At 36.5% G+C, this 19,375-nt stretch overlaps 1 protein-coding gene across 8 annotated transcripts; it reads right to left on the bottom strand.

Annotated features, from left to right (window-relative positions):
• Nucleotides 1-9,256: 9,256 nt before the first annotated feature.
• LOC136201979 (putative lipid phosphate phosphatase 3, chloroplastic) lies at nucleotides 9,257-15,849 on the bottom strand. Of its 8 annotated transcripts, none has more exons than XM_065992423.1 (9): nucleotides 15,727-15,843; nucleotides 12,217-12,309; nucleotides 10,919-11,143; nucleotides 10,724-10,811; nucleotides 10,487-10,596; nucleotides 10,326-10,416; nucleotides 9,959-10,147; nucleotides 9,809-9,868; nucleotides 9,257-9,731 (listed from the first exon to the last, which is right to left on the bottom strand). In XM_065992423.1, exons 3-9 carry the CDS (start codon nucleotides 11,132-11,134, stop codon nucleotides 9,514-9,516), a joined length of 972 nt encoding a protein of 323 aa, XP_065848495.1. In that variant the 5' UTR covers nucleotides 11,135-11,143; nucleotides 12,217-12,309; nucleotides 15,727-15,843; the 3' UTR covers nucleotides 9,257-9,513. The 8 variants fall into 8 exon arrangements, with proteins under 8 accessions (XP_065848495.1, XP_065848472.1, XP_065848455.1 ...); XM_065992400.1 differs by having other exon boundaries at nucleotides 10,919-11,140; nucleotides 15,727-15,745; XM_065992383.1 differs by lacking the exon at nucleotides 15,727-15,843 and adding an exon at nucleotides 15,381-15,593.
• Between the last annotated feature and the right edge of the window lie 3,526 nt (nucleotides 15,850-19,375).

The raw sequence follows: 19,375 nt of genomic DNA, 5'->3' as shown, positions 1-19,375 counted from the left end.
GAGAAATATAGTTTTTGCATGCTAGGATTAATATTTAAGTTAGATGTGTGTTCATTTGACATGTCTACATGTTTTTCGGATAGAGTTTGGTGAAGAAATGACATTGAAATTCCAAAAAACTGCATAGATTTGTGATTTGGGGTTCTCTGATTCAGAATAGTGCGAATTCTAGTCTCAATCGAGAGAGTGTGTGTTTCAAATCCTAATTTCTATTTATCGTATGGACAAACATGTTCATCCCTTGTTATGTGAGAATTAGTTCCTTAGATACTAGACTTTGTTACTAACCCCACAAAACTCTTAATGGTTGTTACTAACTATTGTGGATACTCTAAGCTTTTAGTTTTTTCGACTTCCTTTCCTTTCCTTCGCTTTCTCCATCGGTGCATATACATATATCACTCTCTCCTATGAAAGCTTTTGTTTGCTTACCTATGGTTTCAGAGAGTGTGTGACTTTATAACAGTTCTGTCATGGAGAGAAAATAAAAGTATGACTAATTTAGTTATATATTGCGTACCATGTAGCTAAAATGATCAAATTTTATAGAGAAACCAGACCTTGAGGGTCTGGTTTCTCTTTGAAACTGTTCATTCTTTGACTGGTTTCATATTTAAGGAAAAAAGTAACCAATCATCTAATAATTGTAACTGTGTAAATTCAAAACAATTTTGTCTTGATTAACGACAACCTCACAATAGACATAATGTTTAACTAAGGCTCTTATGAGCTCATAAAAAGTCACATTTTAAAGCAAAATCCTTTGCTCATATTATTATCTCAACTATTAAGTATAAAATTAATTGTTGAGATTTAATTTTTAAATTGTAAGAACTAATTATTGTAGATTTAATGGTTACTTTATTTTTTACAAAAGTATTGAATAATTAAATTTAAATTATTAGTTTTTTAATTAATGACGGAAATATATTAACATTATTAATTTAAGATAGTATCAATTTGAGAGAATACAAATTCAAAACGTTACTCATAATCCCATTATATTAATTAATGAGGACGTTGGATCTTCAGAGTGGATCGGGTACAAGAGACGAGGTTGCTTCCATTCCGATCGTCGGACCTGCGTCGGGGGAGGCCCCAGATGTACACTCTGATGTTAAAGTTAGTAGGAGTATATAAGTAGAGAGATAAAGTTGTGTCCAGAGAGAGAGCATACCTTCCCTTTGTAGGGGTATTTATAATATATGTGGTGGGCTTATGGGCTTAGAAGGCCTTTGATCCACATTCCTCATCAAGTAGTCCCCCCTTCAAGGGTCTTTCGAGTATTTATGTGAGGTTCAAAATATTTTAAGAGTGGCAATGAACGTTGCGTTGCTTGGGACGGCTTGCAAATAATAATGGTGCTGATTAGGATGACTTTATGAATAATAATGGATGAATATATATATACATCGAGGGACGGTCTTCGAGGAGTAGATAAGTATTTACACACCGAGGGACGGCCTTCTAGAAATGAATGACTATATACGCGTCGAATGGCGGTCTTCGAGAAATAAATGACAATTTACGCGTCGAATGACGGTCTTTGAGAAATAAATGGTATATACACGTCCGGAGACAGTCTTCGATAAATATGTGAATAAATACACGTCGAGGGACGACCTTCGAGAATTAAATGACTATATACACATCGAATGAGGGTCTTTGAGAAATAAACGACAATTTACGCGTCGAATGACTGTCTTCGAGAAATAAATGGTATATACACGTCCGGAGACGATCTTCGATAAATATGTGAATAAATACACATCGAGGGACGGCTTTCGAGAATTAAGTGACTATATACACGTCGAATGACAGTCTTCGAGAAATAAACGACAATTTACGCATCGAATAACGGTCTTCGAGAAATAAATGGTATATACACGTCCGGAGACGGTCTTCGATAAGTATGTGAATAAATACACGTCGAGGGATGGTCTTCGAGAATTAAGTGACCATATACACGTCGAATGACGGTCTTCGAGAAATAAACGATAATTTACACGTCGAATGACGGTCTTTGAGAAATACATGGAATAATATATTTGTGTCACTTGGGATGACTTATGAATATAATTGCGTCAATTGAGACGGCTTATGAAGATAATTGCGTCAATTGAGACGGCTTAAGAATATAATTGCGTCAATTAAGACGGCTTATGAATATAGTTGCGTCAATTGAGACGACTTATGAATATAGTTGCGTTAGTCGAGACGACTTATGAATATAGTTGTGATAATTGAGACGACTTATGAATATAATCGCGCCAATCGAGACGCCTTAAGAATATAATTGTATCAATTAAGACGGCTTACGAATATGGTTGCGTCAATCGAGACGGCTTACGAACAGAATTGCGTCAATTGAGACGGCTTACGAATATAGTTGCGTCAATTGAGACGGCTTATGAAGATAATTACGTCAATTGAGATGGTTTAAGAATATAATTGCATCAATTAAGACGGCTTATGAATATAGTTGCGTCAATTGAGACGACTTACGAACAGAATTGCGTCAATTGAGACGGCTTACGAATATAGCTGCGTCAATTGAGACGGCTTATGAAGATAATTGCGTCAATTGAGACGACTTATGAAGATAATTGCGTCAATTGAGATGGCTTACGAAGATAATTGATAAATACACATAGATGGATGATATTCGAGAATTGTACACCGACTATGTAAAGGATTGAGAAATTGAGATATTATCTGATGTGAAAACAAATGGTGTTTCATGTATCCATATGCCATGGATTTTATGAATGGATGTTTATATTACATCATGACAAAATGGTGGTGCTCAATGTTTATAAGTGTATTGAACATATAATAATAATAATAATAATAATAAAGTAATGATGAATATTAGGCCTAGTATTGCAATTGGTGAATAAATAGATCAGAATTTGTAGACATTGCATGCCTCATACCTAGTGCATGAATATTAGCCTGTATTGTGTTGAAAAAAATGAGCAGGGGACACATGTATGGAAGATATTCCACATGTCAACGCTCAATTATGCATGAGATGACGTAAGTATTGTACTTAAACCAAGCAGAAATAGACCTGTATTGTAGTGAGAATCCTTTGATCGAAGAGAGCTTGACATATATGAGCTCTGATCTTCTACCTTTTATCATTATATGATGTTGAAAAGTTATAGCCATGAATTCCAATTGCGAAGGTGAGTTCCAGGTTCAACATGGTACCAAGGTGGACCTTGTTGTGTTGTATGTTGCGCGGTGGATCCACTTTGATGGATTTGGAGATCGCAACTGAGTTTTAACATGCTAGGAAGGTGCGAATGGTAGATCCAGGGAGCTTCCGACTAAGGGGGAGAGCTTCTGACTGCGAGGAGATTCCATCGGAGGGCTTTAATGAGTCCCGAGATGGGAGGGGTGCTCGATGTTAATCCGAGGTTACCCGATGTTAGAGCTTGTTGATCGAGTGGGTGTTCGATGTTGATCTGAGGTTGTCCGATGTTGAGATGTTGAGCTTGTTGATCGAGTGGGTGTTCGATGTTGATCTGAGGTTGTCCGATGTTGAGCTTGTTGATCCAATGGCTGTTCGATGTTGATCTGAGGTTGTCCGATGTTGAGCTTGTTGATCCAATGGCTGTTCGATGTTGATCTGAGGTTGTCCGATGTTGAGCTTGTTGATCGAATGGGTCTTCGATGTTGATCTGAGGTTGTCTGATATTGAGCTTGTTAATCGAATGGGTGCTCAATGGTTGATCCGAGGTAGGAGGGGTGCTCGATGTTTGATCCAAGGTAGCCCTCAATTTGTTAGTGGAGCCTCGATATAGCTAGATGAGGTTAGTCGGTTTTGATGTGTGCTATGTACATGGTCTTTTATTCTAATGGAAAGGTGTCATCATGCATATATGATTTTCCATTATGCAAACCTGCTTCTTCATCGAGTCACATAACTCTTGAGGTCTTCGATTTTGATTTGGATCTGACCCTCGTATGAGGCGTAACCTGTGAGCTTTGGCTATTTAGAGGATTGGATCCTCGGATATATCTGGAATGAACAGACTGACTGCGATGGGTCCATAGATTACTAACTTCGAGGGATTTGGAGAGACTATAGCATAGTCAAGACATCGGGGAAATCGTCTTGCACATTTAAGCAGGGAGCTTCTTACTCTGAATGAGTTCGACTCGCTAGGTGGCGTCGATGCGGCGTAAACTTGAATATGATTGAACCGAGGTGCTTTCCTCATATATTGATAGGATTGAACCGAGATGCTCTCCTCATATGCCGATGGGATTTAACCGAGGTGAACCGAGGTGCTCCGTCTTATGCCGATAGGATTGAACCGAGGTGCTCCATTTTATGCCGATGGGATTGAACCGAGGTGCTCCGTTTTATGCCGATAGGATTGAACCGAGGTGCTCCATTTTATGCCGATGGGATTTAACTGAGGTGCTCCGTTTTATGCTGATAGGATTGAACCGAGGTGCTCCATTTTATGATGATAGGATTGAACCGAGGTTGTTTATCATGTGTTGACATAGTTTTGTTCTCGATTGGAATATGATTGGCCTCGAAGGGGTGCTCGGATAAAAAAGTGATTTAGAATGCCCACATGAAAGCCATAATAATCATATAACTCTTATGTATGGATAATTATCACATGATCATAGTATGCATACATGGTAGTCGAATAATTGATTTGCTTAGCTCATGCTATTTTAAGTCTCAACTTCTGATGCACATATGTGAATGCTAGGATTTTTTGTATCAAGTTGTTAATGAAATCAACCATATGTCTAGAGACCAAAGGCATGCTTTTATAGAATTTGTAAAATGACAAAATCATAAAAGTATTACTCTGAACTTAAAGGCTAGAGCTCAAAGTCTAGCAGCATGAGGTTTCCAGAAAAGTCCCAAACCGGTGCATTTTGATTGTGGTTTTGATCGCATGCCTCGACGGACGACTCTCCGAATGTAGAACTAAAGATCGCTTGTTCTCCACGCTCACCGCACCAAATAATGAGGACGTTGGATCTTCAGAGTGGATCGGGTACAAGAGGCGAGGTTGCTTCCATTCCGATCGTCGGACCTGCGTCGGGGGAGGCCCCCGGTGTACACACCGATGCTAAAGTTAGTAGGAGTATATAAGTAAAGAGATAAAGTTGTGTCCAGAGAGAGAGAGCATACATTCCCTCTGTAGGGGTATTTATAATATATGTGGTGGGCTTGTGGGCTTGTGGGCTTAGAAGGCCTTTGATCTACATTCCTCATCATTAATTAACAGAACAAAAAAATTTGTATCCAAAGGAATTTTTTTAAGGAGTATTCGAATGTTTTTTTTGGAAAAGATAGCACTGCAAATTGGAAAAAAATGGCAGCTCTAACTACATATTTTGTTTCAAAGATATACTGTGCTTATGCACACACAAGCACAAATACAAATGCACTCTCATTAAACCTCCTAACTTATTTATCCTATAATTAATTTAATTCATAATCATAATCTAATTATAATTGTTTAACTTAAATAAATTCCTTTATGTGTTTCTAACACATAAATCGCCCCCCTATGCTACTGGGCCTTAGTGGACTCAGTTGGGCTTTCGTCAATTAATTAACATTTGTTTCTCTTTTGGGTTCCAAGTCTTATGTGTGACCCATTAGGTTCTTATTGCTTCTAGCCGTATACAACCATTAAATTAATTTTCTCAGAATTATATTTAATCTTTGTATAACGGAATGAGTATGCGAACTGTGATTGGCAGATCCGAAACATTCCCCCAGGGCTAAAGAAGACAGGTTGATTCTGTCGTTGACCTTTCCATATTAGTTACAGTATAATTCGATCCTTCATCAACTACATCCTTGAACAAAATCTTATGACTATGGATAATGTCAAGTCACATATAGTGAGACGTTCGTTTTACTTATACAGGCCGAGTTAACTCCAATTAGATAGGTTAAGTGAAATCTGCATTTCAAGTCTTAAGCTAACGCCTTGCAAGGATTTAGAGTTAAGTCTTCCACAAGCGATCCTTGGACGTATCTCCCATTTATCAGGAGTGATAAATGCTCAATCCAATGTATAACTATCCTGCAATTACTTCCTGTGATACCCAACGTCTGCCGTACACACCCCAGAGTCATCCCTGTTATGGATCGTGTTACAAATGGATCAAAGCATCACATTCCATAATCCAGAATCACTAATTAACATTCCTTTGAGTCTTACGATTACTTATACCTATTAATACCAATGAGATGAACAGGTGACAAGGATAAATCTACCCATCCTGTTATCTCAAGTCGGGTCCCCAATCCTAATGAACTCCCTTCATTGGATCCATGTAACTGTCCAGATATCTGCATATCTGAAGCTTGTGAGATCAGCTCTGTGTCTCGACAGAAAACATTGATACATGCAAGTCTCAACAGTGTTATGTCAATCCCTATTCAAAACATATCACTTGACTTGGGGTGGATTTAAGTTTAATAGTTTATTATAATGTTTCGTCTCACTTCATGCTTGTATGAACACTTTATAATCACTTTAAATAAACTCATGGATTTTCTTTTATTAGACTTATTTAGTTCTTTAAAAGAGGATGCCTTTATACAGTTATAAAACCATATCTTATTAAAACAAATGACATAAAGAACAATTCATTTACATTAGGTTTATATCCTGGAACAATTGTCTATAGGACACTAAACCCCAACAGTGGAATCACAAAGAGAAGAATTGGGATTTTGCTAGATGGTTTGGAACTAGGGATTTCAACATTTTATTTGATCATAAAGGACTAAAATATTAGGGCTAATTACAAATCTAGCCCAATTAAAAGGGATCATTTACATATCTAACCCACTTTACTTCCATTTTACCAAATTAGACCATTTCATCCACTTTGGACAAAATTACCCTTAGTTCTATTGATCGATGGATCGATTTCTGATATCAATCGTTAGCGATTTTTGAGAATTTTGAAGTATTATGTTCAATTTCCCGTAGAAATTATATGTTTTTAGCTTATACACATGCTTTTCTCACTGGATTGCCTCTTTCTTCATCTATAATGGTATCATTTCAATTTTCTCAATTTCCCACCATTTTTCTCCATTGTTGTCGCATTTGTGACGAAATTTATCGCATTTCGTCACAAATGCGACAACTGTTGTCGCATTTGTGACAAATGCGACATATTTCGTCACAAATGCGACAACAATGGAGGAAAATGGTGGAACATATAGAAAATTGAAACGATACCATTACAGATGAAAAAAGAGGTAAGACCAGCGAGAAAAGTAGGCATATAAGCTAAAAACATACCATTTCTATGGGAAATTGAACATAATACTTCAAAAATCGCTAATGATTGATATCAGAAATCGAAGAAGATGAACCGAAGAAGAAGAAGAAGAAGAAGAAGAAGAAGAAGAAGAAACAAAACCAGAAGAAGAAAAAGAAGAACAAGAAGAAGAAGAAGAAGAAGAAGAAGAAGAAGAAGCGGAAGAAGCAGGAGCAGATCCATCGATTAGTAGAACTAAGGGTAATTTTGTCCAAAATAGATGAAATGAGCTAATTTGGTAAGATGGAAACAAAGTGGGTTAGATATATAAATGACTCCTCTTGATTAGGCTAGATTTGTAATTAGCCCAAAATATTACCGTTGTAATTTTTTGGGGGGTTTTAGCTTGCTTCACGCGCCTCAGTTGTATTGTTACAACAACACATGACATGTCAGCATATAAGGGGCCAATAATATCACTTTTATTAAGTTGGAGGGGTTAATAGGACGTCGTCCCTTAAGTTTAGTGGGCAAAATAACTAAAGTGGACAAGTCCAGAGGGCTACGTATGGTTTAGGCCTTATAATTATTATTTTGTTTTTAAATTAATAATTAATTGTTAGCAAATAATGATTAAATTTAGGAGTAAAGTAATAATATGAAGATATTAATTATTTTATTTTTTGAAAGGGAATATATTTTTTGAGGGAGCATGCACGAGTATACGTACTAGAGTTGGGAAGACTAAAGAGTTCCCTATTATGATTGGAGTGCTTCAAGGTTCTGCACTAAGCCCATTTCTTTTTTTCATCGTTATGGATGAACTAACGAGTTCACTCCAAGATGGTATACCATGGTGCATGTTGTTTGCCGATGATATTGTGTTGGTTGATGAGACGAAAGAAGGCGTGGAGAGAAAGTTGGAACTATGGAGACAAACTTTAGAATCTAGAGGCTTTAAGTTGAGCCGAAGTAAGACAGAATATTTAGAGTGTAAGTTTAGCGACGATAGGAGTAGGGAAGATAGAGACAATCACCCTAGATGGGAGAGTTGTTCAGGCCTCGGATTGCTTCCGGTATTTAGGATCTATTATCCAAACCGATGGAGAAGTAGATGGAGATGTTGCTCATAGGATTAAATCTGGTTGGGCAAAGTGGAAGAGTGTTATGAGTTTCCTTTGTGACCCCGGCATGCCTAATAGATTGAAGGGAAAATTCTACCGCACGGTAATCAGACCGGCATTGTTATATGGTACGGAGTGTTGGGCAGTGAAACACCGTCACATTCATAAGATGTCGGTGGCGGAGATGCGTATGTTGAGATGGATGTGTGGTCATACGAGAAAGGATCGGGTGAGTAATGAAATAATTAGGACAAAAGTAGGGGTTACATCTATTGAGAATAAAATGAGGGAAACCCGACTAAGGTGGTTTGGCCATGTAAGACGAAGAGCGCTTGATGCACAGGTTAGGAAGACGGAAGAGTGGCAAAGGGATGTAGTGGTGAGGGATAGGGGAAGACCTAAGCAAACTTGAAGGAGGGTGATCGAGAGTGATATGAGTTTATTAGAGATTGAGGAAAATATGGTAGTGGATAGGACAGAGTGGAGAGAGAGAATTTGTGTCGCTGACACGACTTGATTTTCACGATTTTATATGATGATTCATGTTAGCCGATCCTGAATCATTTCGGGATTAAGGCTTTGTTGTTGTTGTTTGAAAATGAGTATATTAGTTTATCAAGAAAGGGTTTTAAAAGTTAAAAAAGAAAAAAGAACAATACTACAATATTTTTGATAGGGTTAATTTAGTAAAAATGCAATATAATTCATACCTATGAATCATTTTTTTAGTGGTGTCAGAACCTATCTATAATTTGTAAATTTGTTCGATTGGTCCTCTACACGTGAATGCTCAATTTGTAGTCAGGCAGGCTTAGTGTTGTTTCTTCATTTGCAACCATCTATACAAACTATTCTAATTTTAGTCATCCAACAGATTTATTCAAGGCATAATCAAAATCATGTGATTTTACAATGACAACTTCCGTGAATAGTGAATAAAACATGTCCTATACACATAATGATTGGAAAAACAAATTAACAAATTCACCACTAGTTACATTTCACAATTGGCAAAAATCTTGTATCTACTTTCTGCAGTCAAATGAATTAGCAGTCTACTCTTGATTTCGTGCTACTTCGTATGATCGATGAACCTTTACATGACTACCGAAAACTACTTTCTTCCGAATTCTACATCTTCCCTTGGCAGGTTAGAGGTAGAAATCAAGTGTAGCCCCAATCCACCACTTTCGTCTTCATTCTCAAGCTGCGTCTCATTTGTCACTGAATTAACTTGATTGGAACCACTGGATGCTTGTCGACGCCCACTAGATGCTTGTGCACGTCGACGTGCCTCCTCCAATACTCGAAAGTAAGCATAAGGTCCCCAACCTACATACAGATAATGTTCAGACGCACAGGCCATGAGCACATGAAGAACTGCACGTAATTCATTTCGAGGAACATACCTTGAGAATCATATGGTGGAGGAAAGAACTGCAAATAACAAAATGTCGCAATTGTAAGCCCTGCAAGCCATGCCACTTGAAGAGTCAGTTCAGTTGAGAGACCAATTGGTCATCTCCTCAACAACTAAAACCAAAAATATAGGCACAAACCTAAGAGACCTCCTGCAAAGACATCCTGCCAATGATGCCAGTAGTCATCCACCCGAGAAATGCCAACAAGACAAGCAGAAAGCAGCGGAAGAAATACAATGCACAGTTTTGCCACATGACCTTTGCGGTCAAAGGCTTGTATTTTTCCAGACAAGTAGAGTGATAGAAAACCTAATCCAGCAAAAGACCCTAACAATGAAAATAATCACCTCATCAATTAAAATAAGGAAAAGAGGAGTAAATATAACATGCGACATCATGTGTTTAAAAAGCTTTTACTTTTGTTGCTTCTCCTAGTAAAAATTCCACAATTTCACCAGAGAGATATATCCTTTAATGAATATCATGCTTGCAAAAGTAGACTTACATGAAGTGTGCCCACTCGGAAAACTTTTATGCCCTTCCTTTATGACACTTTTATCACCATGGCATATAACATCTCCCAATTTGTCATAAACCTGAAAAAAACCAGATGTTAGCATCTGCAATGTGAAGGTACTAAATAGCATCAGGTACATAGAAGCATACATCCTTTCCATCAGGAAAACACCGCCAAAAAAAATCAGGTCTAGGCCGACCAACTGCATTTTTTATTGCATCAGTAAGGACACCTGTCACTAGCATGGAATATAAGAGGCCTGTACACAGAGAAGAGAACACATTTCAAGCATTAATTGAACACGAAAAGGTACTTCCTACAACTGACTGCATCACTGAAATAATTAAAGATGATAAAAAAAAATAATCACAAAAGAAGATAGTCACCCAGTATGGCATGATGGAGATCATAAATGTCTCTCCTACGAAAATAGATAAAGAGGAAAATCACCACAGGCAAAAGAATGGCATACACCTAAATAGTCCAAAAAAAGAAAATAATCATCAATATTGTTGCTCTGCTCACATGGACAATTTGTAAACATAAGTTTTATTTGAAAGAGAATATAATAAGATATTTACTGGTACAGCCCAAATAGGCACTGTATTACTTTTCAAGGGGTACTTAAGATCTGTCATCATATCCTTCCCTACAAACCGATAAAATGGATGCATGATATTTAAGAGAATCTCTATCAACGCAAGAAGAATCAGTATAAGCCAATCATGCATGTGTGTCCTTGCAACTGTGACTCCATGGGACCTCACTGTATGTGAACCAAGCTGGACCTCCCTCATCTTGTCCTGCTTCATAAATTCACGCCACAATTTAGAATCTTTAGTTATCAAAACATAAACCTACAATAGAATACTAGAAATTCCATTCAGGTCCACCAGAAGATATGTTAACACAGCACAGGTATAGATTGGGTATTTTCTTCGAGAAGAACAGCTTTATCTTACTGTTTATTTGGTTCTAAAATAATATTTTCCAATAACCCAATAATGAGTAAAATGAGAAAACTAAATCTTTGTATATGAGAAATGAATTAATAAAAAGTAAACACTGCAGAAGAGTAATGCACTCTGAATGAAGAAAGTCATGAAAGATAAAGAAATTTTATGTATGAGTGAGCACAAATGATCATGATAGACAAATTAAATGACAGAAAAATGAAACCAAGGAATCTTGTGCAATGAGCATCACAGTCTACAATAAAGTGAAATGTAAATAAACTCAAAAGTGTAGTCGCATCTTATGCTAGAGGACAGACATTAAAAGAGTGATTGGAAACAATTTGAAATCAGTCAGAACAAGTGATACGGATAGCTCTGTGGAAGAGAAACAGGCAGGGGTTGGCAAAATGGATTATGGAAAGAAGTGGTTCTGGATGAGAGAAAAAATACACTGAAGACGTGTGCAACGCAACTTATTAAGGGAGAGGTGTTTGTGTAATTTCCAAGTCCATTTGGTGACTTTTTGCTAATAATTAACATGTTTAACTTGGGTTTCTCTAGTATTGTCCACCATTGAATCCAACGTTGAAGCTGCTACTTGCATACAAAAGAATTGGCTGCAATTGAAATTTGACAAGAATTTATTTTATTGGTTATTAGCCTGATGGAAAAGAAAATACACAAGTAGAATCTAGAAACAAAATGTTAAACTATACAGCGTCCAGATTTGCTTGACCTTCAAATATCCAAAAAATATACAAATCTAGGAAAATTAAGTCTAGACATTCTTTTGAAACAAGAATAGACAAATCAAAGCCAGTATGGATTTTCCTATCAAATATACAAGGACCAATAACATTAGGAGCCTCAAGAGTCAACCACACTCTTCAAGCAAATACGAGAACAGTATAATACAACTATACCTCTGCATTCTTCTGTTCTATGAGTGGAAGGTCAAGAGATGATAATAATTGGCAAGTATTTGTTGTAATCTCCAGCCTCTTAGATGAAGCATCCTAAAAGACCCAAACAAATCAATATTCAAGGAAAATTAATGAATAACCCCCCACATTCAGCAAATTTAAGCTCACATAAGAATTTTTTGTTTAGTGACCATTACATTTGGATTCACTTATACCAACCTTTTCAGAATGGAGTTTTTTACAGGAAACTATAGATGTGCATTGCATTAACTAACACACCACCGAATCAAAATTCTATATCACTATGACATATTGATGATGATCAATAATGCTTCACTTTTATTTGATATGTTCCATATCATGCTTTATTCAATTACATTAACAATGGCATGAAAGGGCATTCCCGACCATGACTTGGATGACAGGCATCCCTTGGTTTGTCAATCTGCAAAAACTTAGTTCCCAAGGAGCAATATTGCTTACTAGCTGCCTAAAGCACTACTTAGAGAGAGCATCAAGATTCTTCAGTCTTCGAAAGAAAGATACAAGCATAAAAAATAGTTTTGAATAATTCCACTCAAATTAACAAATGCAATGTACTTCATTGCTTTCAACTTAGCAACTTGGGATGTCCTGTAAAAGCTTAGAAAAAACAATCTTTTCCCCTTTCTCTTTTTTTATCAATCTACAAAACCAAAGACTGAAGATAAGATTTCCAATACAATCCAAAGCCAGTGCCACAAGACCTACGAGATGACAATTGAAACAGCAAGAAGATATGAATAATTAAAATTCATGGAGAAAACTGAACCATTTATTAGACTGCACAAATTTGTTTTCAATAACGACAGCATGTAAACCGAATTTTACATTTTTTTCTAAAAGCACTGCCTTACAGCACCATCTTACACCACCCCAACCCCACCACAAAACTAGATTTTGCTCACAATATAGAAGGCCACTAGCCAACAGTACAACCTAAACTAATTCCACCATTTAGCTTATCTCTGGTAATGTAATTGACGAGTAAATGTCTAAGAGATGAATCATTGGTCACCAAATGCCACCACCTCTTTAATAAATGCATGCAGCAACCTACATGATTAATAGAGTAGAAATTCAAAGTGCTTCATCCATGTGCTATCCATTCAACTACTACATATATTCAATTCCCTTATTAAGATATTTCTCAACCTATGGCTTATTAAAAGACGTGTCAATGAAGTAGAATTTGCAAGAAAGTAACACGGAAGAGCTCAAATTAAGGTCAACAGATTATTCATCTAGAGCCAATGACGTTTTTAATATTTGCATGTTTCCATTTCCTATGTTTTTTAGAAATAACATTTCTCAGTGTCTGTTTCCGTGCAACATAGGCATGGACCAAATAAAGCGTTGTCACATGACCCAAGTGTTATGTATTCTCACAGTTGCGAGAATCATAAATGCCTATTTTCACATTTCTGTTCATATTGAATATTAAGAATGGATCTGTGATCTACGCAGGACTTATCATTGAGTGATCTCAAAGGTTTTTGAAACGAGAAAGAGAAAAAAGCAAGGAAATTGTTGCATTTACAATGATTGAGTTGCATTTTCTTAAACTGTAATTCTAATTGTCAATGCAGCTTGCAAGGAAAATGGTTCTTTTTGGCTTTAGCATGAAGGCCATTAAGGATAGAATTTGGTAGCTTGAGGTTTTCAGATTTTGATATCTAGGAGGTTTCACAGCAAGAAATATGAGATGAGACAATAGAGGGGTCTAATGGTGGTCTGACTTATAGGAACCATTTCTCCTAAAGACTATCTCTTTCTTCTATAGAGAAACATCAATACTAAAATCACTACCTTGATCGTTCAGTTCCTTAAATGACACTCTTGATACAAGTCTAAGCAATAGAAAATTTTTATTTCCATCACAGGGAAAATTCAACTGATATCATCATTATCATGAACACTACAAAAAATTTAAGCTAGCCTGCCTTGCAAAATGAAGATATGCAAATGAACACTCAAAACCACTAGGGAGCACGGCAAACTGTTAGCAGGAACTGATCTTCAACCAAAACTAAGGGTAGGCTGAAGATTGGCAAAGAATCCACAACTAAGACCTAGAGGAGCAAAGAAAAGTCAGTTGACTACTTTTCCATTACTTCCGCTGCACCAAAGATGTCGGAGCATCCTGCAACTAATTATAGATTCTGCATTAACACAGTGCAACACGATTATTGAGTCAGGTATCATGTTAAGGGATTTCAGCCACTCCCACTAATTACCCAGCTAAGACCAAGAAGCTCAGAAAGAGAACAAAGACTAAAAACAAACCAGTCTAAGAGAACAGTTATTGTGCCTTGTTTTACAACACAGGCCAACATTTTAAGTCGTTGAAGAATTGAAGTTATCAAACAGTCTTAATGTAAATAAGTGCTTAAACTATTAAATTAAGTGATTTGGGTATATCATTTCTGATTTCACAATCCTCCAAAATCAACTCTTCCTTGTCCAACAACTTAAAGGCAAATCCCAATAAATGTTATCAAGATATAACTACCTTGCAAACATGAAAAGCACAAATCAAAGGAAGGTGAGGGTAGTTCTTTAGATAATGTAAAGGACCAGTAAATTGAGCACCAGGCAGCAAGTAAATGAAATTAATTCAAAATGTGAACAATTGTGCAAGAAACTAAATATTCAAGCAAATACATATTAAGTAGTGAAAAAATTGGGTCCTAGAATCCTTGAATTTTGCATACCATTAATTGCACTTGAAAAAAATTTCATTGAAGAATGTAATAACACATTTTGGCAGCAGACTGGATAAGAGAACAGGAGATTATTCTATGAAAAATCTAAAAGCACTATCACTGTATGAATTTGCCATAGCACCATTGTGCTTTCAATAAAATGTACACACTGGAGATCAGTTTCTGCAAAAGTAATTAATCAAGTTCCTAACCATAATTCAGTAGCATAATCAGTTAATTAAAAACATCCAATAGCAAATAGCAATTGATCCTGATAACTGAAATAAACAGGTCACCTTCCTGGTACAATGAGATAGTATATATCCAATTTAACAGCTAGAAATCTAAGAACAAAAGCGAAAGTAAGAAACAACAAAAACAAGAGATAAATGAAAGGGAAAATAAGAAAAACCCAGTAACCTGAAAGATGCCACTGAAATTCTTAAACCAAGAAAAATATCCCAAATTCCACCAAGGCATTGAATCAGCCAAAACAATGCAAAAAGGGAAATTCAATTTTTAGGCTAACGATTCAGTTATACCCAAGAAAATGGCAAATGGCAAATGGCAAAAGAAGCTTCCTTTGCGAAAGTCTCACTCAGCACAAAAACAATAATGTTAGCCACGTTAAAGGAAAGAAACAAAAGCAAATGAAAGCGAGAGAAAAGAAAGAAACAGGCAGTAATTTTAGAGGGGAAAAACGAAAACAAAAAGGGTGAATCTATGAAATAAAAAATGTAGAAAAACGAGTAACATGATTGGTTACCTGTAAAGAAATGACAATGGATATGGGCGTTTCAGAGGATAAAAGTTCAGGCAGACGCTGATAGTTAATGAGCAGTTTGGAGATGCTTAGTGGCAGTTTTAGAGGCCATGCATGGATCTTGTATTTTATTAGACCCTGTTTTTCTGCTTTTGGTTTTTAAACATGCTTATTATAAAACTACTCCAATTTGAGACGTTGGTTAATATTTGTAGACTCCTTTCATTGTTAACTTTTCCAAAATAATTTTAGTATATATATTATCACGTACACCACTTATACTTCATTTCTCATCCTTTATACAATCCATTTATAATTTCATACATCAATCCACGATCCAAACTCTTCATATAAGTATTTTGTTGATTTTACAAACATAAATTTTTTGTATATAGTTTAGTTCTGTATAAGTTAGTGTGCACCTTTGAAATTGAAATTTGGAGGGTATTTCTAACCTAATAGGTTCGCAGTTTGTGATTTTGCTCCGTAGAATTGTAAATTGCGAAGCAATTGGCTTCGCAGAATCGTAAACTACAAAATACAAGCCTCTATAGTGTTGAGATTATGGGTTTATGAGAACAGGTTTCGTAGTTAATTTAACTGCGAAGCAAATTTTTTCGTAGTTTTTTGCCTTGTTCTGCAGTTGTTTGAATTGTGAAAACGATATGATACTTTTGATTGTTTTTCTTTAATTTATTTTGAGAATGTGTTTGTTTCTCATCCATAGCAATATGTCAACCGGCCATGCTTTATGTGTGATCACGTGGAATGGACAATGGAAAACAGAGGGAAAAGCCATGACATACGTAGATGGTGAATCGAAGTTGCTTTGGCTTTCATCCAAAATCAACTTCGAGATTTTACAAGAGAGAGTTTACACTTCTGCATGTGTTGATTCAACCTTATTTGATCTATGTATGGTCATGCAAACAACTTGCGGTCCAAACAAAGTTCTTGGCTTAGTAGTACCTATTGTTGATTCCAGCCAGTGATGTTGAGTGCTTCATAGAGTATTGTCGAATGAATCCAAACGATGTAATCCCACTATATGTTACTTTTGAACTGCGGACAATAGATGCACAACTACCACGAGTTATGAAGAAGGAGAATGTCGGGACGAGTAACCTCCCGGAAGATATTACACCTCCAAACCCTGTGTTAGTTCAATCAAGTTGTGATCCCACCATTGAAGTTGACACTCATCGGTCAGACAAAGAGAAGGTCACAGATTTCAACCTCACATGTAATCCCGATTTAGATGATATAAGCGTGAATCCATTTTTTGATCCCGAAGAAATGGTATATGAAGAAGATATTTAGGGTTCTTATAACCCCAATGATGATGATGATGATGAACAACATATCCGGTGGAAACAACCTCGTCGTGAAGATGTTCACGAAACAAATGCACGAGCTCACCATGTCCCATTAAGTATTGGTGTGTCTGATATGGACGCTAGCAACTGTACTAGGTCAGATGTAGTTTTGGTAAGACCAAGTGTCGTATTCCACAGGGATTGAATTAAAGTTGTAAAAATGAGCTACCTTAACTATTAGAAGCAAATAGTTGGTTGAATTGATTTTAATAATGATGACATAAACAAGCAAAATAACAAGAAGATATCAGATTAGAACATGCAATGCCTAACACTATGCCAACAGGCAACTGTAAACATACTGTTTTCACACGACGAAGTAAAACCATATTCCTAATTTGAGTCTCCTTCTCTAATTTCACTAAGGTTCGGTGTCCTATTTCCAAAGATTCTAAGCATACATATTAACCAAGTGTCCTTGCGTTAAGTGCATACAAGCATTAAGACCCAAAAAGCATTCATAAGTGAAACCTCAATACAAGGTTGTTTTCTTGTCCATCCACAACGATGTAAGCCACATGGTTGATTCCATTACTTTAGAGCACCGTCGTGTCATCCGCAGTAACTAAAACATAGATTTGATCCTAATCTACACAGTTAAGCACCACTATGCACAATCATTCATGGATAGAAATACTTCATTGATGAACTGTAATACTTACAGTCACCGTTTATGGTTGGCTAGGCCTGCAAAAAGAATTACTCACTCATTCTCATGAGTGAACAGCTTGTTCCGACAGAAATATTCCTTCAGACAAAACTTAAAGCACTGAAATTAAAAGGTGGTTGAAAACGAGGTGCCGACCTTAAGCTACTTAATATTGTATTTATAGGCAACAAATTGAACCCTAAAAACAAGGGCAAAAAGGTACTAAAACAACTATTACAAAGATGCTTAAAACAACACCCTCCACTTGGCACAAGATGGATGCAGGCTTGCTATCCACGTTCTCTTCTCTCATTTGTCTTGCTTGACCCGCATGTTAATCCGTAACCCGCCAATTTGATTCGTTTTTTTATGTTGTTTGTGCTGTTCTACTCTTCTTCATAGCTGTTCGAGAGGAATCCTTCTTGAACTGCCATTTCTGGCTGTTTCTCCCGTGAATGGTTGAAAACTAAGTCATTGAAGCTCTTTTCCATGAAAGTTTAGCCTCGTAATCTTATCCATATTACTCATATCAAGTATCTATGAGATGGATAATTAAGAAAGAAGAAGAAGGATGACAGATCCATTTCGATGGTTGTTAGAGGTCCATAATGAACCTATGATTCCTCTTAAATCTAGTGCATCAAAAGCGGTGGTGGGTTTAAAGGTGCATGTATGCAAAGTTACGCATGAGCATCGGCTAAATAATGCTTATCAATGGGCATATCATTATTACACCAGAACAGTTAAATTATCTTACAGTGAGTCTATATATCCAGTTAGACACTAGTCGGAGACAAATTGTGATCCTTCTATGAAAGTTATCCCCTATAAAAGACAATGCACCTATTGGTAGACCAAGAAGTCAGAATAGAAGACCATCTCAAGGTGAAGATCTAGTTCCCAGAACATGTAGCATGTGTGGGAATACGGGGCATACTAGGTTTAATTTTCATTGTCTGAGTACAGTAGCAAGTTCTCTAAGATCTAGGATGTGAATATATTGTTAGTGTGCCCTAGTTCTTAGCATTGGCTCTTGTATATTATATTTTACTTTGATCATTCATCTATAGATACACTATTTGTGTTACATTAATAAAGGCATTAATCTAGTTCATTTATATCTTGTGCTATAATATGAATAAAGAATTCATTGATTGACAATCGTAAAACCACATCCCAAGTCTATTCTATCATGGAAATGATTAGAACCACGAACTTGTATATTCGATGACTATATGGTAGTAATTAATACTAGTCATAGCACTTGTTAAGTCATTTGTGAATATAGGTACATATTGCATATATGTGAGTGGATCGATCTGCCCGAGAAAACCACATGGTGGTTGTGTCATAAGTTTTCTTAAGTAGGTCTTCTTCTTTTTTTAGACCAGATTTCATTATAATATCAATGTGGAATTTGGTTCACTTTGACATACGCCTAACAGGTCTGTAATAGGATGCTAATATGGGTATGATTGGGTGAGCAAATGAACACATTGGCATTGAGAGTGAAGTGATGGAACTACCGCTCATGTAACAATGAGATTATATCACAAGCCGCTTGATAAGTGAGATTGAGAAGTGTATGGCCATACCTTGATAAGCAGTTTACTTGTTTGATTCATCA

The sequence above is a fragment of the Euphorbia lathyris genome, chromosome 1, assembly GCF_963576675.1.
Source record: "Euphorbia lathyris chromosome 1, ddEupLath1.1, whole genome shotgun sequence".
Taxonomy (NCBI): domain Eukaryota; kingdom Viridiplantae; phylum Streptophyta; class Magnoliopsida; order Malpighiales; family Euphorbiaceae; genus Euphorbia; species Euphorbia lathyris.
The sequence above is the reverse complement of the archived record's forward strand: the minus strand, read 5'-3'. Positions and strand labels throughout refer to the sequence as shown.